Source organism: Salvia miltiorrhiza, chromosome 7, assembly GCF_028751815.1.
Source record: "Salvia miltiorrhiza cultivar Shanhuang (shh) chromosome 7, IMPLAD_Smil_shh, whole genome shotgun sequence".
In the NCBI taxonomy this organism is placed as follows: Eukaryota; Viridiplantae; Streptophyta; class Magnoliopsida; order Lamiales; family Lamiaceae; genus Salvia; species Salvia miltiorrhiza.
Genome location: NC_080393.1, coordinates 59,043,234 through 59,055,874, shown reverse-complemented (window position 1 = coordinate 59,055,874; position 12,641 = coordinate 59,043,234). Strand labels below are relative to the sequence as shown.

The 12,641-nt window shown below is 35.7% G+C and overlaps 3 protein-coding genes across 7 annotated transcripts; 1 reads left to right on the top strand and 2 right to left on the bottom strand.

The window, feature by feature from the left end:
- The first annotated feature begins 772 nt into the window (after window positions 1–772).
- On the top strand, window positions 773–4,093 carry LOC130995209 (thermospermine synthase ACAULIS5-like). The gene is made up of 10 exons (XM_057920366.1): window positions 773–1,038; window positions 1,444–1,510; window positions 1,698–1,792; window positions 2,295–2,397; window positions 2,543–2,631; window positions 2,729–2,885; window positions 3,102–3,177; window positions 3,488–3,546; window positions 3,641–3,777; window positions 3,886–4,093. Exons 1-10 carry the CDS (start codon window positions 872–874, stop codon window positions 3,962–3,964), a joined length of 1,029 nt encoding a protein of 342 aa, XP_057776349.1. The 5' UTR covers window positions 773–871; the 3' UTR covers window positions 3,965–4,093.
- A 378-nt stretch (window positions 4,094–4,471) lies between these two features.
- On the bottom strand, window positions 4,472–5,434 carry LOC130994526 (uncharacterized). Its single transcript, XM_057919570.1, has one exon. The coding sequence runs from the start codon at window positions 5,432–5,434 to the stop codon at window positions 4,472–4,474; it is 963 nt and encodes a 320-aa protein (XP_057775553.1).
- Window positions 5,435–6,370: 936 nt separating this feature from the next.
- LOC130995191 (mechanosensitive ion channel protein 10-like) lies at window positions 6,371–11,220 on the bottom strand. 5 transcript variants are annotated; one of them, XR_009092089.1, is made up of 8 exons: window positions 10,877–11,207; window positions 9,171–10,634; window positions 8,966–9,086; window positions 7,944–8,237; window positions 7,644–7,846; window positions 6,940–7,221; window positions 6,678–6,759; window positions 6,371–6,646 (listed from the first exon to the last, which is right to left on the bottom strand). XR_009092089.1 is itself a non-coding variant. In XM_057920342.1 (7 exons), the coding sequence occupies exons 2-6, from the start codon at window positions 10,607–10,609 to the stop codon at window positions 6,960–6,962; spliced, it is 2,319 nt and encodes a 772-aa protein (XP_057776325.1). In that variant the 5' UTR covers window positions 10,610–10,634; window positions 10,877–11,220; the 3' UTR covers window positions 6,371–6,800; window positions 6,940–6,959. The 5 variants fall into 5 exon arrangements, 4 of the variants coding, with proteins under 4 accessions (XP_057776325.1, XP_057776326.1, XP_057776327.1 ...); XM_057920342.1 differs by having other exon boundaries at window positions 6,371–6,800; window positions 10,877–11,220; XM_057920343.1 differs by having other exon boundaries at window positions 6,371–6,800; window positions 9,171–10,624; window positions 10,877–11,220.
- Between the last annotated feature and the right edge of the window lie 1,421 nt (window positions 11,221–12,641).

Here is a 12,641-nt window from a genome sequence, read left to right as displayed (position 1 = left end):
AAAAATCGTGGTTTGTCAAACCATACCATCTCTCAAACTAATATTTATTAACTTGTAAACATGATCTTTTTTCCCTGGCCACCTTCAATTTCCTATTTATAAATTTTATTATTTTTCCACCTATCAATGTCACAAGTGCACCACGGGCACATTATGCAAGAAATCATTTTCGAAAATCTCATATGAACTAAAAATGCACACTTTTGTTGTTAGAATTCAATGCAAACAACATTTACAATGCACTGCAACAATGATTTATCACATAGAGTGATGCCATCACATTGTAATTGTTCATACATTAGTTAAATAACAAAAATATTGATTTATTAATTTTTTTTAATAAAAATCTAGTTTTTTACTCTATTGATCACATTCTAGTTAAATTTTTTTTATTGTTTTGTAACTTTTTATTTAAAAAAATAATAAATTACAAAAAAATATAAAAAAATAGCTACAATACATAATTACTGTTGTGTGGGCTGTCACAATATGGACATGTACTCACGATGTGGCTGCATAAATTTATTATTTTACATGAACTAGAAAAACAAGAAATTTGATCTCATCATGCAATTTATTGCTCGGTTGAAAAAAAAATTAAATTTATAAATGGGTCAGCATTTTTATAAGAGATAAGATAAGTGTGCATGTCAATAAATTATTGCACTACATAACTTGGTTTTCGGAAAACGACATATATAAAAATTGCAATAAAGTTGACATTGTTCCACTACATAACCCCTATAAAAGGGTGTTGCATTTTGAACAAATTCATTCAACTCAGCATTGTTAATTTAAGGTTGTTTTCTCCCTCTCTCCCTCCCTCTCTCTCTCTAAACATTTTATATAATTAGTAACAATTTAAAAAAGAATGAGTGAAGCTGTGGAATTCTTTCCTTACAACAATGGCTTCTCATCAAAGGTGCACTACGAAAACAGTCACTTGATCTTAGATCAAAATCAGGAGGAAGAAAAGCAAGATTCTTGGTTTGAAGAAGTGATCGATGATGATCTAAAATGGTCTTTTGCTTTGAACAGGTACTTAATTTCAACTCGAGTTTTATTATTTCCTGTTTTGTGTGGAGGTATGTAATGTCCGTGGTATATATGTAACGTTTATAGGGGAGGTTCAAATAAAAATCACTATATAAAATGAGAACGGATAATTATCTTTAGTCATTCGATCATTTATAAGATTCATGACGAATGCATCATCTTGCTGAATGAATGCATCACCTGAGTTTTAATCCCGAGGAGAGCGAATTTTTTTAGTGCATTAATTTTAGAAGCATTTTGTATTAAGTTTTATAATGATTCTCACAAAAAATGTACTTCTCATTATAATCACACCCTAATGTTACTACTTAAATCGAATTTAAGTTTGACTTATTTTGAACAATTATAAATTATAGTAGTATTTAATTTGTCGATTTTCTGGTCCAGAGTGCTGCACAAAGGAACTAGTGTGTATCAAGACATTGCTCTTCTCGACACCAAACGATTTGGGAAGGTAAATATTAGTATTTTATTAAATTGAAATTTGATTTATTGATATTGGATTAGGTAAGAAAGATATGATTGACTTAATTAAATACTAGCTTAAGGTAGGAACTAATATATTAATTATCTACGAAACTATATATTTATATATGCAATGAAATTAAAATATAGGAGTGGTTTTGCATGCGCGCATGCAGGTTTTGGTGATTGATGGGAAGATGCAGAGTGCAGAAATTGATGAATATATTTATCATGAATGCTTAATTCATCCTGCCCTTCTATGTCACCCCAAGTAAGTCTTTTATTTACGTTTAATATATATATTGCATTATAAATACTATATTAATTTTTAATTTTATTTTAAAGTTTTAGTTATTTTTCCTTTTTAAAAAGGATAATAAAAAAGGACAATAAAGGTTCCACATTCCCCCTGACCCGTGATGACTTGAACCCCATTTTGCTTATTGGAAGAAAAACGTCTTATCAATTAACAAGTGCTTCATCGTCATTTTGAAACATCTAGTTATTTCTTTTAATATTATTAGTTGGCCCTCCTGACAAATCTTTTTGGCTATGTTACTACATGTCTTAACCTATAAAGTAATTGTATTTAATGTATAAAATAAATGTACTTTCGTGATCTTGTAACTATTCAGTTTAGTAAATTAATTAATCTTATATGATATCTTATTCGATTGGGTGGACACGACCTGATATTCAATTACATATGAGAGAGAGAGAGAGAGAGAGAGATTTCTCATTATACTAACCCAATTAGGTATTAATTGTTGCAGCCCAAAGACTGTGTTTATAATGGGAGGTGGCGAAGGATCTACTGCAAGAGAAGCACTAAGGCATAAATCAGTAGAGAATGTGATTATGTGTGATATTGATCAGGTATATATACATATATACCGAATTTATTACATATAATTATACACTAATATATACACTTACATTATTACATATACATATAATTAAATAGCCCATTTAGCATGTATTAGCAAGTGGACTATTAATTATACAAAAACCCCATTTGCAGGAAGTGGTTGATTTCTGCAGGAAGCACCTTACAGCAAATCATGATGCTTTTCGAAACAAGAAGCTCAATTTAGTCATAAATGATGCCAAGTAAGGACTTTTTTCTCTCATTTTTTAAACAAATTTACTTAATTTATTCTAGAAATTAAATTTATGTTGTGACAATTTTTTTTTTTTTATTTCTCAGAGCTGAACTGGAGAAGAGAGAAGAAAAGTTTGATATAATTGTGGGAGATTTGGCAGATCCTGTTGAAGGAGGGCCATGCTATCAACTATATACCAAGTCTTTCTATGAAAATATTCTCAAGCCCAAGCTCAATAATAATGGGATCTTTGTCACTCAGGTCTGTTTACACAAGATATTTAAAGATTTTAAATGTGAACAATTAGGTAACAAGTTTCAAGTAGAATATATATACTTCTCAAAAATCAAATAATTACGTGCGAATCAAATAACCGTGTTAACGGCCGTTTTTTTAATTTTAACGATTGAATTTTCGATCGTAATAGTATAATAAAATACGAGATTCTGATTTAGCTATTTGCATTATTTAATAAAGGCTGGACCGGGAGGTTTGTTCACTCATAAAGAGGTCTTCTCATCAATATACAACACAATTAGACAAGTCTTCAAGTGTAAGTGCTACTTATTGGTGTTATATACATATATTATGTGTTAGGTTACAGCGAGAATAACTATTTTCGTGAGAAATGAGAATAACGAATAAGCAGTACATAGGGTTGAATAAATTGCTTGTAATGCATGAGTAGCCGTTATTCGTGCATTACATACAGCTTATTCAACCCTATATATAATGACTTATTCACATCAATTCTCATTCTCACTGGATCTTTTTTCTATAGATTATTATTATTATCTATATTTGTACCAATCGTCTTAATTTAATTTCTCAACTCTGAGCATAAAATTTCAAATTTTGTGCAGATGTTCGCGCTTACACAGCTCACGTGCCATCGTTTGCTGACACGTGGGGATGGGTCATTGTAAGTCAATATTAAACTAAAATAAAAATAAAATACTTCTCAATATATTTCATTAATTTGACCTAATTAATTAATATATTTTGATTCTATTTAGGCATCGGATCAACCACTCAGCATCGATGCAGCAAAAATGGACATCAAAATAGCAGAGAGAATTGAAGGGGAATTGTTGTATTTGAATGGCGCCACATTTGTTTCATCAACCATTTTGAACAAGACTGTTGCAAAAACGTGAGGCTTTTATTCATTAAATTTTTCTATATATTTTTTCATAATACTCCAATAAGAAAATTAAACCAAGATTTAATTTGATGTATATTTGCACTACCTTATTACCAGGTTGAAGAATGAGACCCATGTTTATACTGAGGAAAGTGCTAGGTTTATCCACGGCCAAGGAGTTGCATGTCGGAATTAATTACAAATTGGATATATATATATAGGTTAATTTCAAATTGCTATGTTTGTGGGTTGTTGCTGGAGATTTACTAGCAAATTAATTAAATCCCTTGTTATATATTATAAGCATTTTCAGTTTGTTTGATCATTATATAATTTCTCTCTAACTTTTTTTTTTTTTGTTTAATTCCCTAGTTTGGTTAATGTCTATACCGATTCAAATTCAATATTGCAATGTGCATACATGTTGAGAGTAAAATATAACAAAATATTAATATAGCAATTCAATAAATCTAGCTTTCATGCATGTATTCGGACTAAGAGCATCTCCAACCGTGAGTCCCTTAAAAGGCTCTTAATTTAAACACTAAAGTTAAATATTAATTAAAAAAATTACTATAAGAGATCTATTATTATTCGATGTACTATATATTTCCTTGTCTAAAACCAACATAAATAAAATAATTATAAAAAAAACACCAAAATCAAAAAATTTAACCTAATTATAAAAAAACATCCTCAAACCCTAATCAAAGAAATTAGGTCCACCAAGAACACGCCCTCTTCCGGCAAAAGGCTTAAACTTCTTCTCCTCCTCCTTCTCTCTCTTCTTCTCCGCTCCCGCGGCGGCGGCTTCTTTCGCCGGAGCCCCCTCCACCGCGACGGAGCCTCCCCCGCCCCCGTCCAGCCGCCTCGCCACCCCCTCAAACGGCCGAAACTCCCTCACCCCTTCCCTCTCCTCTTTCCCGCCATATTCCTCCACCGCGGCGGCGCCACCGCCGCCCTCCGCCGCCACCACCTCCCCGCCATCGAGCCGCCTTGCCATCCCGGTAAACGGCCGAAACTCCTCTTCTCCCTCCTCCTCGCCCTCGACCTCCTCCATCTCCACCGCCGGCGGCGGCGGCGGCTCCACATAATCCAACGGCGGCGCGAACTCGACCTCGCAATCCGTGTCGATCAGCGACACCACCTCGCCGCCGGGCCCGACGTCGAGAACATCGATCTTAAACTCCTCCCCATTATACCCGATCGCGAGGGTGTCTCCTTTGCTCAAGCACGAGAACCCCCGCAGCGCCGTCTCGAGCACGGCCCTCACGTTCGACACCTCGATGAACGCCGTCGCGTGCGGCCGCAGCAGCATCCACGTCGCCCTCAACGGCCGGGCGTCGCGGAGGAGCACCCTGTCGCCGTCTCCGACGCTCAGGTTGTCCATCATCCACCGCGGCACGTAGACGGAGCCCTCCTCGGCGCAGAACTCGAGCACGCCGCAGTGGGAGGCCTTGTCGGAGCCGAAGCTCTCGATCTTGAAGAACCAAGGGCATCGCATGCCGAGGGCGGCGATGAGAGAGAGAGACGACGGCGGCATCACGATCTTGTTGCCGGTTTCGAGCTCGGGATTCTTGTACCGGTCGAAGGGGAGGCAGACGAACTCTTGTTGGAAGAGAGGAGCTTCGTAGAGATGATCGTCGGAATCCCACCCCGTCGACATGCTTCGATTCAAGAGTATTCCGAGTTGTGAATTAAGTCGAAGAAGATTTGAAGGTTTTTTTTTTTTTTGGAGTTGTGAGTTTTTGTGAGGGTTTTGTGTGTTTTTTATAGGAGGGTAGTTTGAATTTGAGTAGGATAGGCCGATAGGGAATCGGAAATGGATTCGTAATAGGAGAAGGAAATAAAATAGTTGGCATGTAGATTAATTAATGAAGGGAGGGTGTTGGTAAATTTGGAAAATATTTTGTTTCTAAAAAGTTAATATATTCCCAATTTTTTACTAAATATTATCAAGTGCACGACGGTAAGTAGAGTTCTGCTCCAATTGTAACGTTATATTTCCATACGAATTACAATAAATAATTTTATATGTCCATAATTATACCCCAATGTGAGAATCACCCAATTTTTATATTTTCGATATACATCCCACTTCCCAGAGATATTACTTTGATCATACCTTAAATTATTGTAGACGTACTTTGAAATATTATTGTCTTTTAATTTATGAAACAATTGTAAAAATATTAAAAAATTACTCTCTCCCTTCCACTATCAGTATTCTTCTTTCCACTTCGAGCTATTCCATTAAAATAGCTCATTTCATAAATGACAACTATTAATTTAATATATTAGTTTTAATCGTAACGAGTGAGACGGAAAGAATATAAATCACTTTTAATTTATTATAAGACTTTGAAGATTATTGAGAAAGAGAATGAGAAACATAAACTAATATTTTTAATTAATATATTTATTTTCAAAGTTTAAGGGTGAGGAATTGGATATTTATCCTTATGAAGTGACGAAATTGGATATCCTGAACTAAATTGGTAGTGGTTTATTTCAACTTAACTAGAAAAACATAACAAACAACATTGAACTTTAGTCTTCTTCACTTCGATTGCAAATTGGAGTAATACAAAAAAACACAATATTTAACTCAAATAATAAGAAAAACACATGCAACCTAAATCTGCTTGACAATAGAAATAGTTACGGTCTCCAATCAGTAGAATAATTTTTTTCCTAATCATAATGGAATAAGAAATTTCAATTCAGACCCTCAAGTTTTCGATTCCTTCAGGCATAACCCCAAAAACATCTAGAACTATCACCCCAAAAACATCTAGAACTATCATAAGGACTAAAGGGCTTCAAATATATGAACCTTGCAACTTAACCCTTTCAGTGCAAAATTATATCCAAACCTTCTGAGTGGTTTGAATTGATTTGAAAAGTATAGTGTTCGACTCGACTCGTTTACAACCTAGTATATAGATATGGCAAAAATGGTGCTTCTTGCTCTCCCGGGATTCCACGTCGCTGCATGAACTTGAATCTTTCAGCAATCAAATCATCATATTCTGATAAGAGCAGAGTCAATTCTTTCATCTTAGTCCATAAAAATAAGTATCGAGTTTTCGGACAGTGAATGCAGGTGGAAAGTAAGTGAAGGGCAGTGCCATATGAAGTTGTGTCAGTGTGAGGAAAGAGAAATCTTACTTGCAGTGAACTCGAGAAGCTCACTTGCTGGTTTCTGTCGATGATCTTGAGTCGTTGAGATGAACATCTTGAGGAAGGAGATCGTAGCTGATATGCAGCTCTTCGAAAATCCTCTTCATTTCCAGAACCAGCTCGGTTCTGCGTCTGCTCTTTTCCGCAAAGTTTTGGAAGTTCATCGTGTGATTGAAAAAGAGGGCCATCTTAATCTTGTTCACATTTTCAATCTCCTTAACGACGAGATTGTGATTTGCGTGCCAGAGCTGAGGGTTTTTCTCCAAATACCTGAAGTTTAATTGTACAACAAGAACACAATCTTAAGGAGTACTAAATTTGCTATAAATAACCAATCATCTTTAAAATCTTCGGAGATCTCAAACAATTTGCGAGGATAAACATGAGTTGTTAATGATGAAATGATTTATCTAGAACTGAAGCACATAAATTTGGCATACAAGTCTGAATCTTAGAGCAGAAAGCTTTAGTCTAATTAGATGCATAGGCAAAATGCAACACTCATAGACACAAGAAACAAGAAACAAATACGGTTAGTTGATCCCGCAGCTATTTTACACAGAATCTAGAATATGTTCCTCTGCCACTAGTTTATTTCCCAACTCTGTCTCCAAAGATTTCAAAAGTAAGGAACTTCATCAATGACTAAGGATACCTTGATGAAAATTTCATAAACGTAAAATATAACTTACTTCTTGATTTTCTCTCTCAAAGCGCCAATTTTCTCCATTGAAGTCTTGAAATCAATGCTGAACTCGAGCGAATCTCCCATATCTGGGCTTCTGTAGAAATTGCTTATGGGTTTCGTAGACAGAACAGAATTTGGGTAATACACTTTCTCATTATCGGCCTTCAGAAAGACAGTTGTAAAGATATTCATCTCTTCCACGATCATCTGCAGTTTTCCCCCAGATGGAAGGAGGAGAGAAAGAAGCATGATTAATGAAAAGAAATCAATACTAGCGAAGCACAAACAACTTCAGAAAAGTCACCTGAACACCATCAATAACACAGCGATCACCAACATCAAAGGGATGCATTACAAATACAAAGATGATAGCTTCAAATATAGTCTTGCAAGTGTTTCCAAACATAAAAACAGCCACAACAAGCTGAGATGACATAACAACAAGCACTTTGGTGGTTGCTATTCCCGTCAAGAGAAGCCAAATAACTACAATGATAATCATCAAAATCCCTGTAATAAGCTTGTTAAGTTGCTTTACAGCAGTTTTTGTGTCTGTAAGAGCATGGGCAAGCGCTCTCCGATCTTTGTAAACCTTCACCTGCAAAATCATGTAAAATGGATAAGCAGAGATGCTTAAGAAGAATTTCGACATTTTATACAAGCAAGAAGTGTAACATAACTCTAGAAACATTTCAAATTAGTTATCAAAAGCTGATTTACTGACAATATATATATATATATATGCATATGAATGCAGAGTGTGTTGTTAAGATCTATATAGAAATAAAAAAGTCATACGGTGCCATCAATATGTTAAATAAACTCCTCTATCCTCATCGGTATCTTGCAATCACAATTACGCTTTTTCACAGTTTTGGTTTGCAATGAATCTTTAATTCTCGTTCAATTTTGTTTTAGTGGATTACTGATTATACTAATGTAACACTTTCTTAAACTTAATGCGTGCCACATTGCATGATAAGATTGAATATGCAACTAAAAGAAAAGGTAAATATGAAGTTACAACTTAGCTGTTGGCTACTTTCAATTTTATCCATTTGTAGATGACCTTCTAATTTGCAAAGAGACTATAAACATAAGCAAATTAGGTGCTATATTTCCTGGATATCTAATGATGAATATTTTTGTCATTTGATAAAAATATATAACTTTATTATAATATCGTTACTATTTTAACTTTGCATTCTTAATGTTGGTCCACCCTTTGCTTTAATCTTGGTTCCACCCCTGAACATAGTATTCCACTTAAGGAATGTAGCACTTATTCCAATTTAATCAAAGCCAGAATGAGAAAATGGGACATACCACCCATTCAGTCAAAGCTTTTCTGTCAATCTTCCCGGTCTCGCCCACATCAATCATTGGAAATACAATGTCAACCTCTTCCTTAAGCATGAATCTCCTCATATCATATTCGTCAATGTACCTGTACAAATAAAATTATAATGAGAAAGTGAAGATAGATAAGCACTGACGATGCAGACACAACTCTAAAACATGATTTTCTCACGTGCAACCAGGCTGAGCAACATTTCTGAAAATGTGATATGCAGCAGCAATTGCCTCCTCCTCGTTTGTTATTTCCTTGTCGGTTTGTTCATTACCCCCATTATAGACACTTTCATCAAGAGCATTAGAAATTGTGGTGAGCCCTGAATTAGATATAACGTCAACTAACATCTTCATGGTCCAGGCAGAGACCTTTTCTTGCTTCATCTGATGCAGCTTATTGATATCAATCACCTCTTTCTCCTTCTTTTCCTTGCCTTCTTTATCCTTCTTTGTGACACGGAAACTAAATTGACTTACATTACTGCTTGCTCTCCCCAACAATTGTTCCGCCTCCATGACTGGCTTGCCAGAAAGTGAAAATAGTATGTACTGATGAAAGATTGATTCCTGAATCCTATCGAAGAATGTGTTCACATGGAATGAAGATGCCAAAATCTTCAGCAACAAATTCTTTAATAGCCACAAGCACGCACCAATAAGCAATGAAGCAATAGTCCAAGTTATAAGATCCAAAATTTTGGTGGTAGCACGTGACGACCTGTCCACCCCTTCCCGGAACAGCAAAGCCCAAGTGATAAGCACCAAAGCCAACCAAATGCAAACTTGAACAATCTTCTTCAGGCCAAAAACGAAATACAATACCTTCTTTTTCAGCAAATAGTTTAGCTCAATCAACAAAACAACAAAATTCATCAGCCACTCAGTAACCAGCAAGCCACTGAAGGTTACCAAAACAAGCGCAAACCACTTCCAAAGATGCAATCCCCAGAGCTTCAAATGGTGCAACCTATGAACAGTGAAACTCGTAATCAAACAGCCAAGAATACAAAGAAATATCAACCACTCAACCAAAACCTTGGCTCTCACTTTTCTATACTTTAGCTTCTTCCTGCTGCTAACCTTCTTATATATCTCTTCATCTTCATCCAATCCCCTAAAAGAATTCATAAGAGGGGTTTTTGGAGTTATTGGCACAGTCCTATCCTTTATGCTAGCACTACCAGTATCCGCCTTTACATGATTAGGCGAAGCACCCCGACTAGGTACCACATTCACTTCAGGCCCATCTTCATCAAACATCTTACCATCAATGTGCACAGACTGCTCACCAAATCGAGCTTTCGGTTTAGAATAAACCGACCTGGATAAAGTTTTTCGCCTAGTGAGACCCTCACCTGTGGGGATCTTGGGAGGCTTACTAGCAATAGGAGCAATCCTCACAGTTTCAGGTGAGGCGTAGCTCATCGGTGGCGACTTTTGTGCATTAAGTGCCGAATCATTCGATTCTCTAAGAGGTGATGCTGCTGAAAAGCCAGATTTTGAATCTTTTGCATCTTCAGAAACATTAATTATCATATCACCCCTTCTATTCTGATTCCCAATCATGCTAATCTCTCCGGTACTTTTTCGAGCTTTATCATTTCCATTTCCATCCATAGTTTAATTTAAAACCTGCCAAAATCTAACATAATAACTACTAAAAAATCATACACATCTTCAACATTAAATCTGGAAAAATGTAGGGGAAAACATACAACAGAGCAGACACAGCAAAGGAGCAAATAAACACTTTCTATCTGCTTTACAAGTAAATTCTACCTGCGTTAATCGACGAGAGCTGCTAAACCCTACTTGATTAAAACAATCTCATTTTGTTTTATTTTTAGTTTTGCTTTCAACATAAAGAGTAGCAGGAAGCCTTACCACGGCAGTAAATCTGCGAACGAGATCGGATGGTATCTCCACCACTGCTTCAGTTCGTATTATGTAGTAAATTGAATAAACAACAGCGCGCCATCGAAATTCGTAATCTTTGATATGGCAGCTTTTGTTAAACACAAATTTCTCCTTGTCTCACATGCGGGCGAGTATCTGTTTGCGAGAGAGGGAGAGGGCGTTCAGCAATAGAAGCAGACAAAGAGTGAGTCCGAGTGTGTCAGTGTGTGTGTGTGAAAGAGAAGAAAAAGCGCAGGTGGTGACTGGTGCGAGAGGGAAAAGCATGAAGGAGAAGAAGAAATATTTGAATATCGAAATTTGTGCAATAAATACTTTCAACTTTATTTTAGTATGCTCTTTATTTTATGTACTCCCTCCGTCCATCAATTAAAGGCCTATATAAAAAAATACGGGTTTTAAGAAAAAAATATATTTTTATTAGTTGAGTGGAGAAAGGGTCCCACTTTTTAAGAAAAAGTGTATTTTTATTAATTAAGTGGAGAAAGGGTCCCACTTTTTTGTAAAGAATCTTTGACTTTTTTGATTAAATAATGAATAAAAACTTATCAAAAATAGGTAGGCCTTGTTTTTATGGACGGACCAAAAAGGCAAGTAGGGCTTGAATTGGTGGACGGAGAGAGTATTTATTACAAATATCTAATCTTATAAAAATAGATCGACATCCCTAATAGTAATAAATAAATAAATAAATAAATAAGACAAAACAAGTCGACATTCGTCGTTTTTTTTCTTTTTTTTTCCTTCTCTTCTTTTTTTTATTATGACGGAGATCTCTAATGTTTGTAAGTAGTGATGATTTGTTAAGAAGAATAGCGGAATGTTACATGCTATGTACGTAAGTAGTATTTTTATCATCATTTTGAAGAATTTTAGATATACAATAATTTTATATTGTATAAAAAATATAGTAATATTTATATAAACATAATTATTGAGGAACGATATGCTAGTTATTTTTCACGAACATCATTCACGTTTACGTTTAGTTCATATTATTGTTATTATTTTTATGTTATTATACATTTATTTTTATTAAATACCTCAAAAATTTATATTAACATCAAATAACAAGTTATGTAAAATCAAAGCTCGGACTATTCCTTTTTCATTGAACTTCAGATAAATGAATAAAATGAACAAATCAAGCTTTAATTATTATATAATTTATAGGGTAAATTGTTTGTAAATCCATAACGTTTACACTAAATTGGTTTTTGTTCTTATTTTAAAAAATCTGCCTCTAAATACATAACCTTTCATTTTTGTCTCGTTTTTGTCCGGTGCCAATTTTTTCTTACGCCGGCGCCGGAAATGACACGGTGGCTATCAAAATTGATGCGGTGGCAGTCGAAAATTGACACCTAGACATATTATTGACATGTGAAAAAAAAAATAATAATAATAAAACAAAAAACCAATCCACCTCACAATCTTCCTCAATCTCCCACACTCCCAAACCCTAATCTCCCCTCCCCTCACCCGCCGCCGCCACCCTCTGCCGCCGACGACGGCGCCCGCCACCCCCCTCTCCCACCCCACCTCGGCGCCGGCGGCGACAAGCCACGCCCCCTTCTCCTCGATCAGTTGTTCATCTCTCTCTCTCTCACCCTTTGAATTTCTTAACCTTAATTTAGGCTGCACCTTCTTAAATAAACTGAGCCCTAATTTCCCCTCAATCAATTCGCCGTCGTCGCTGCCGCTAGAGGGCCGGCGAGGCGGACGCCATTTCCAC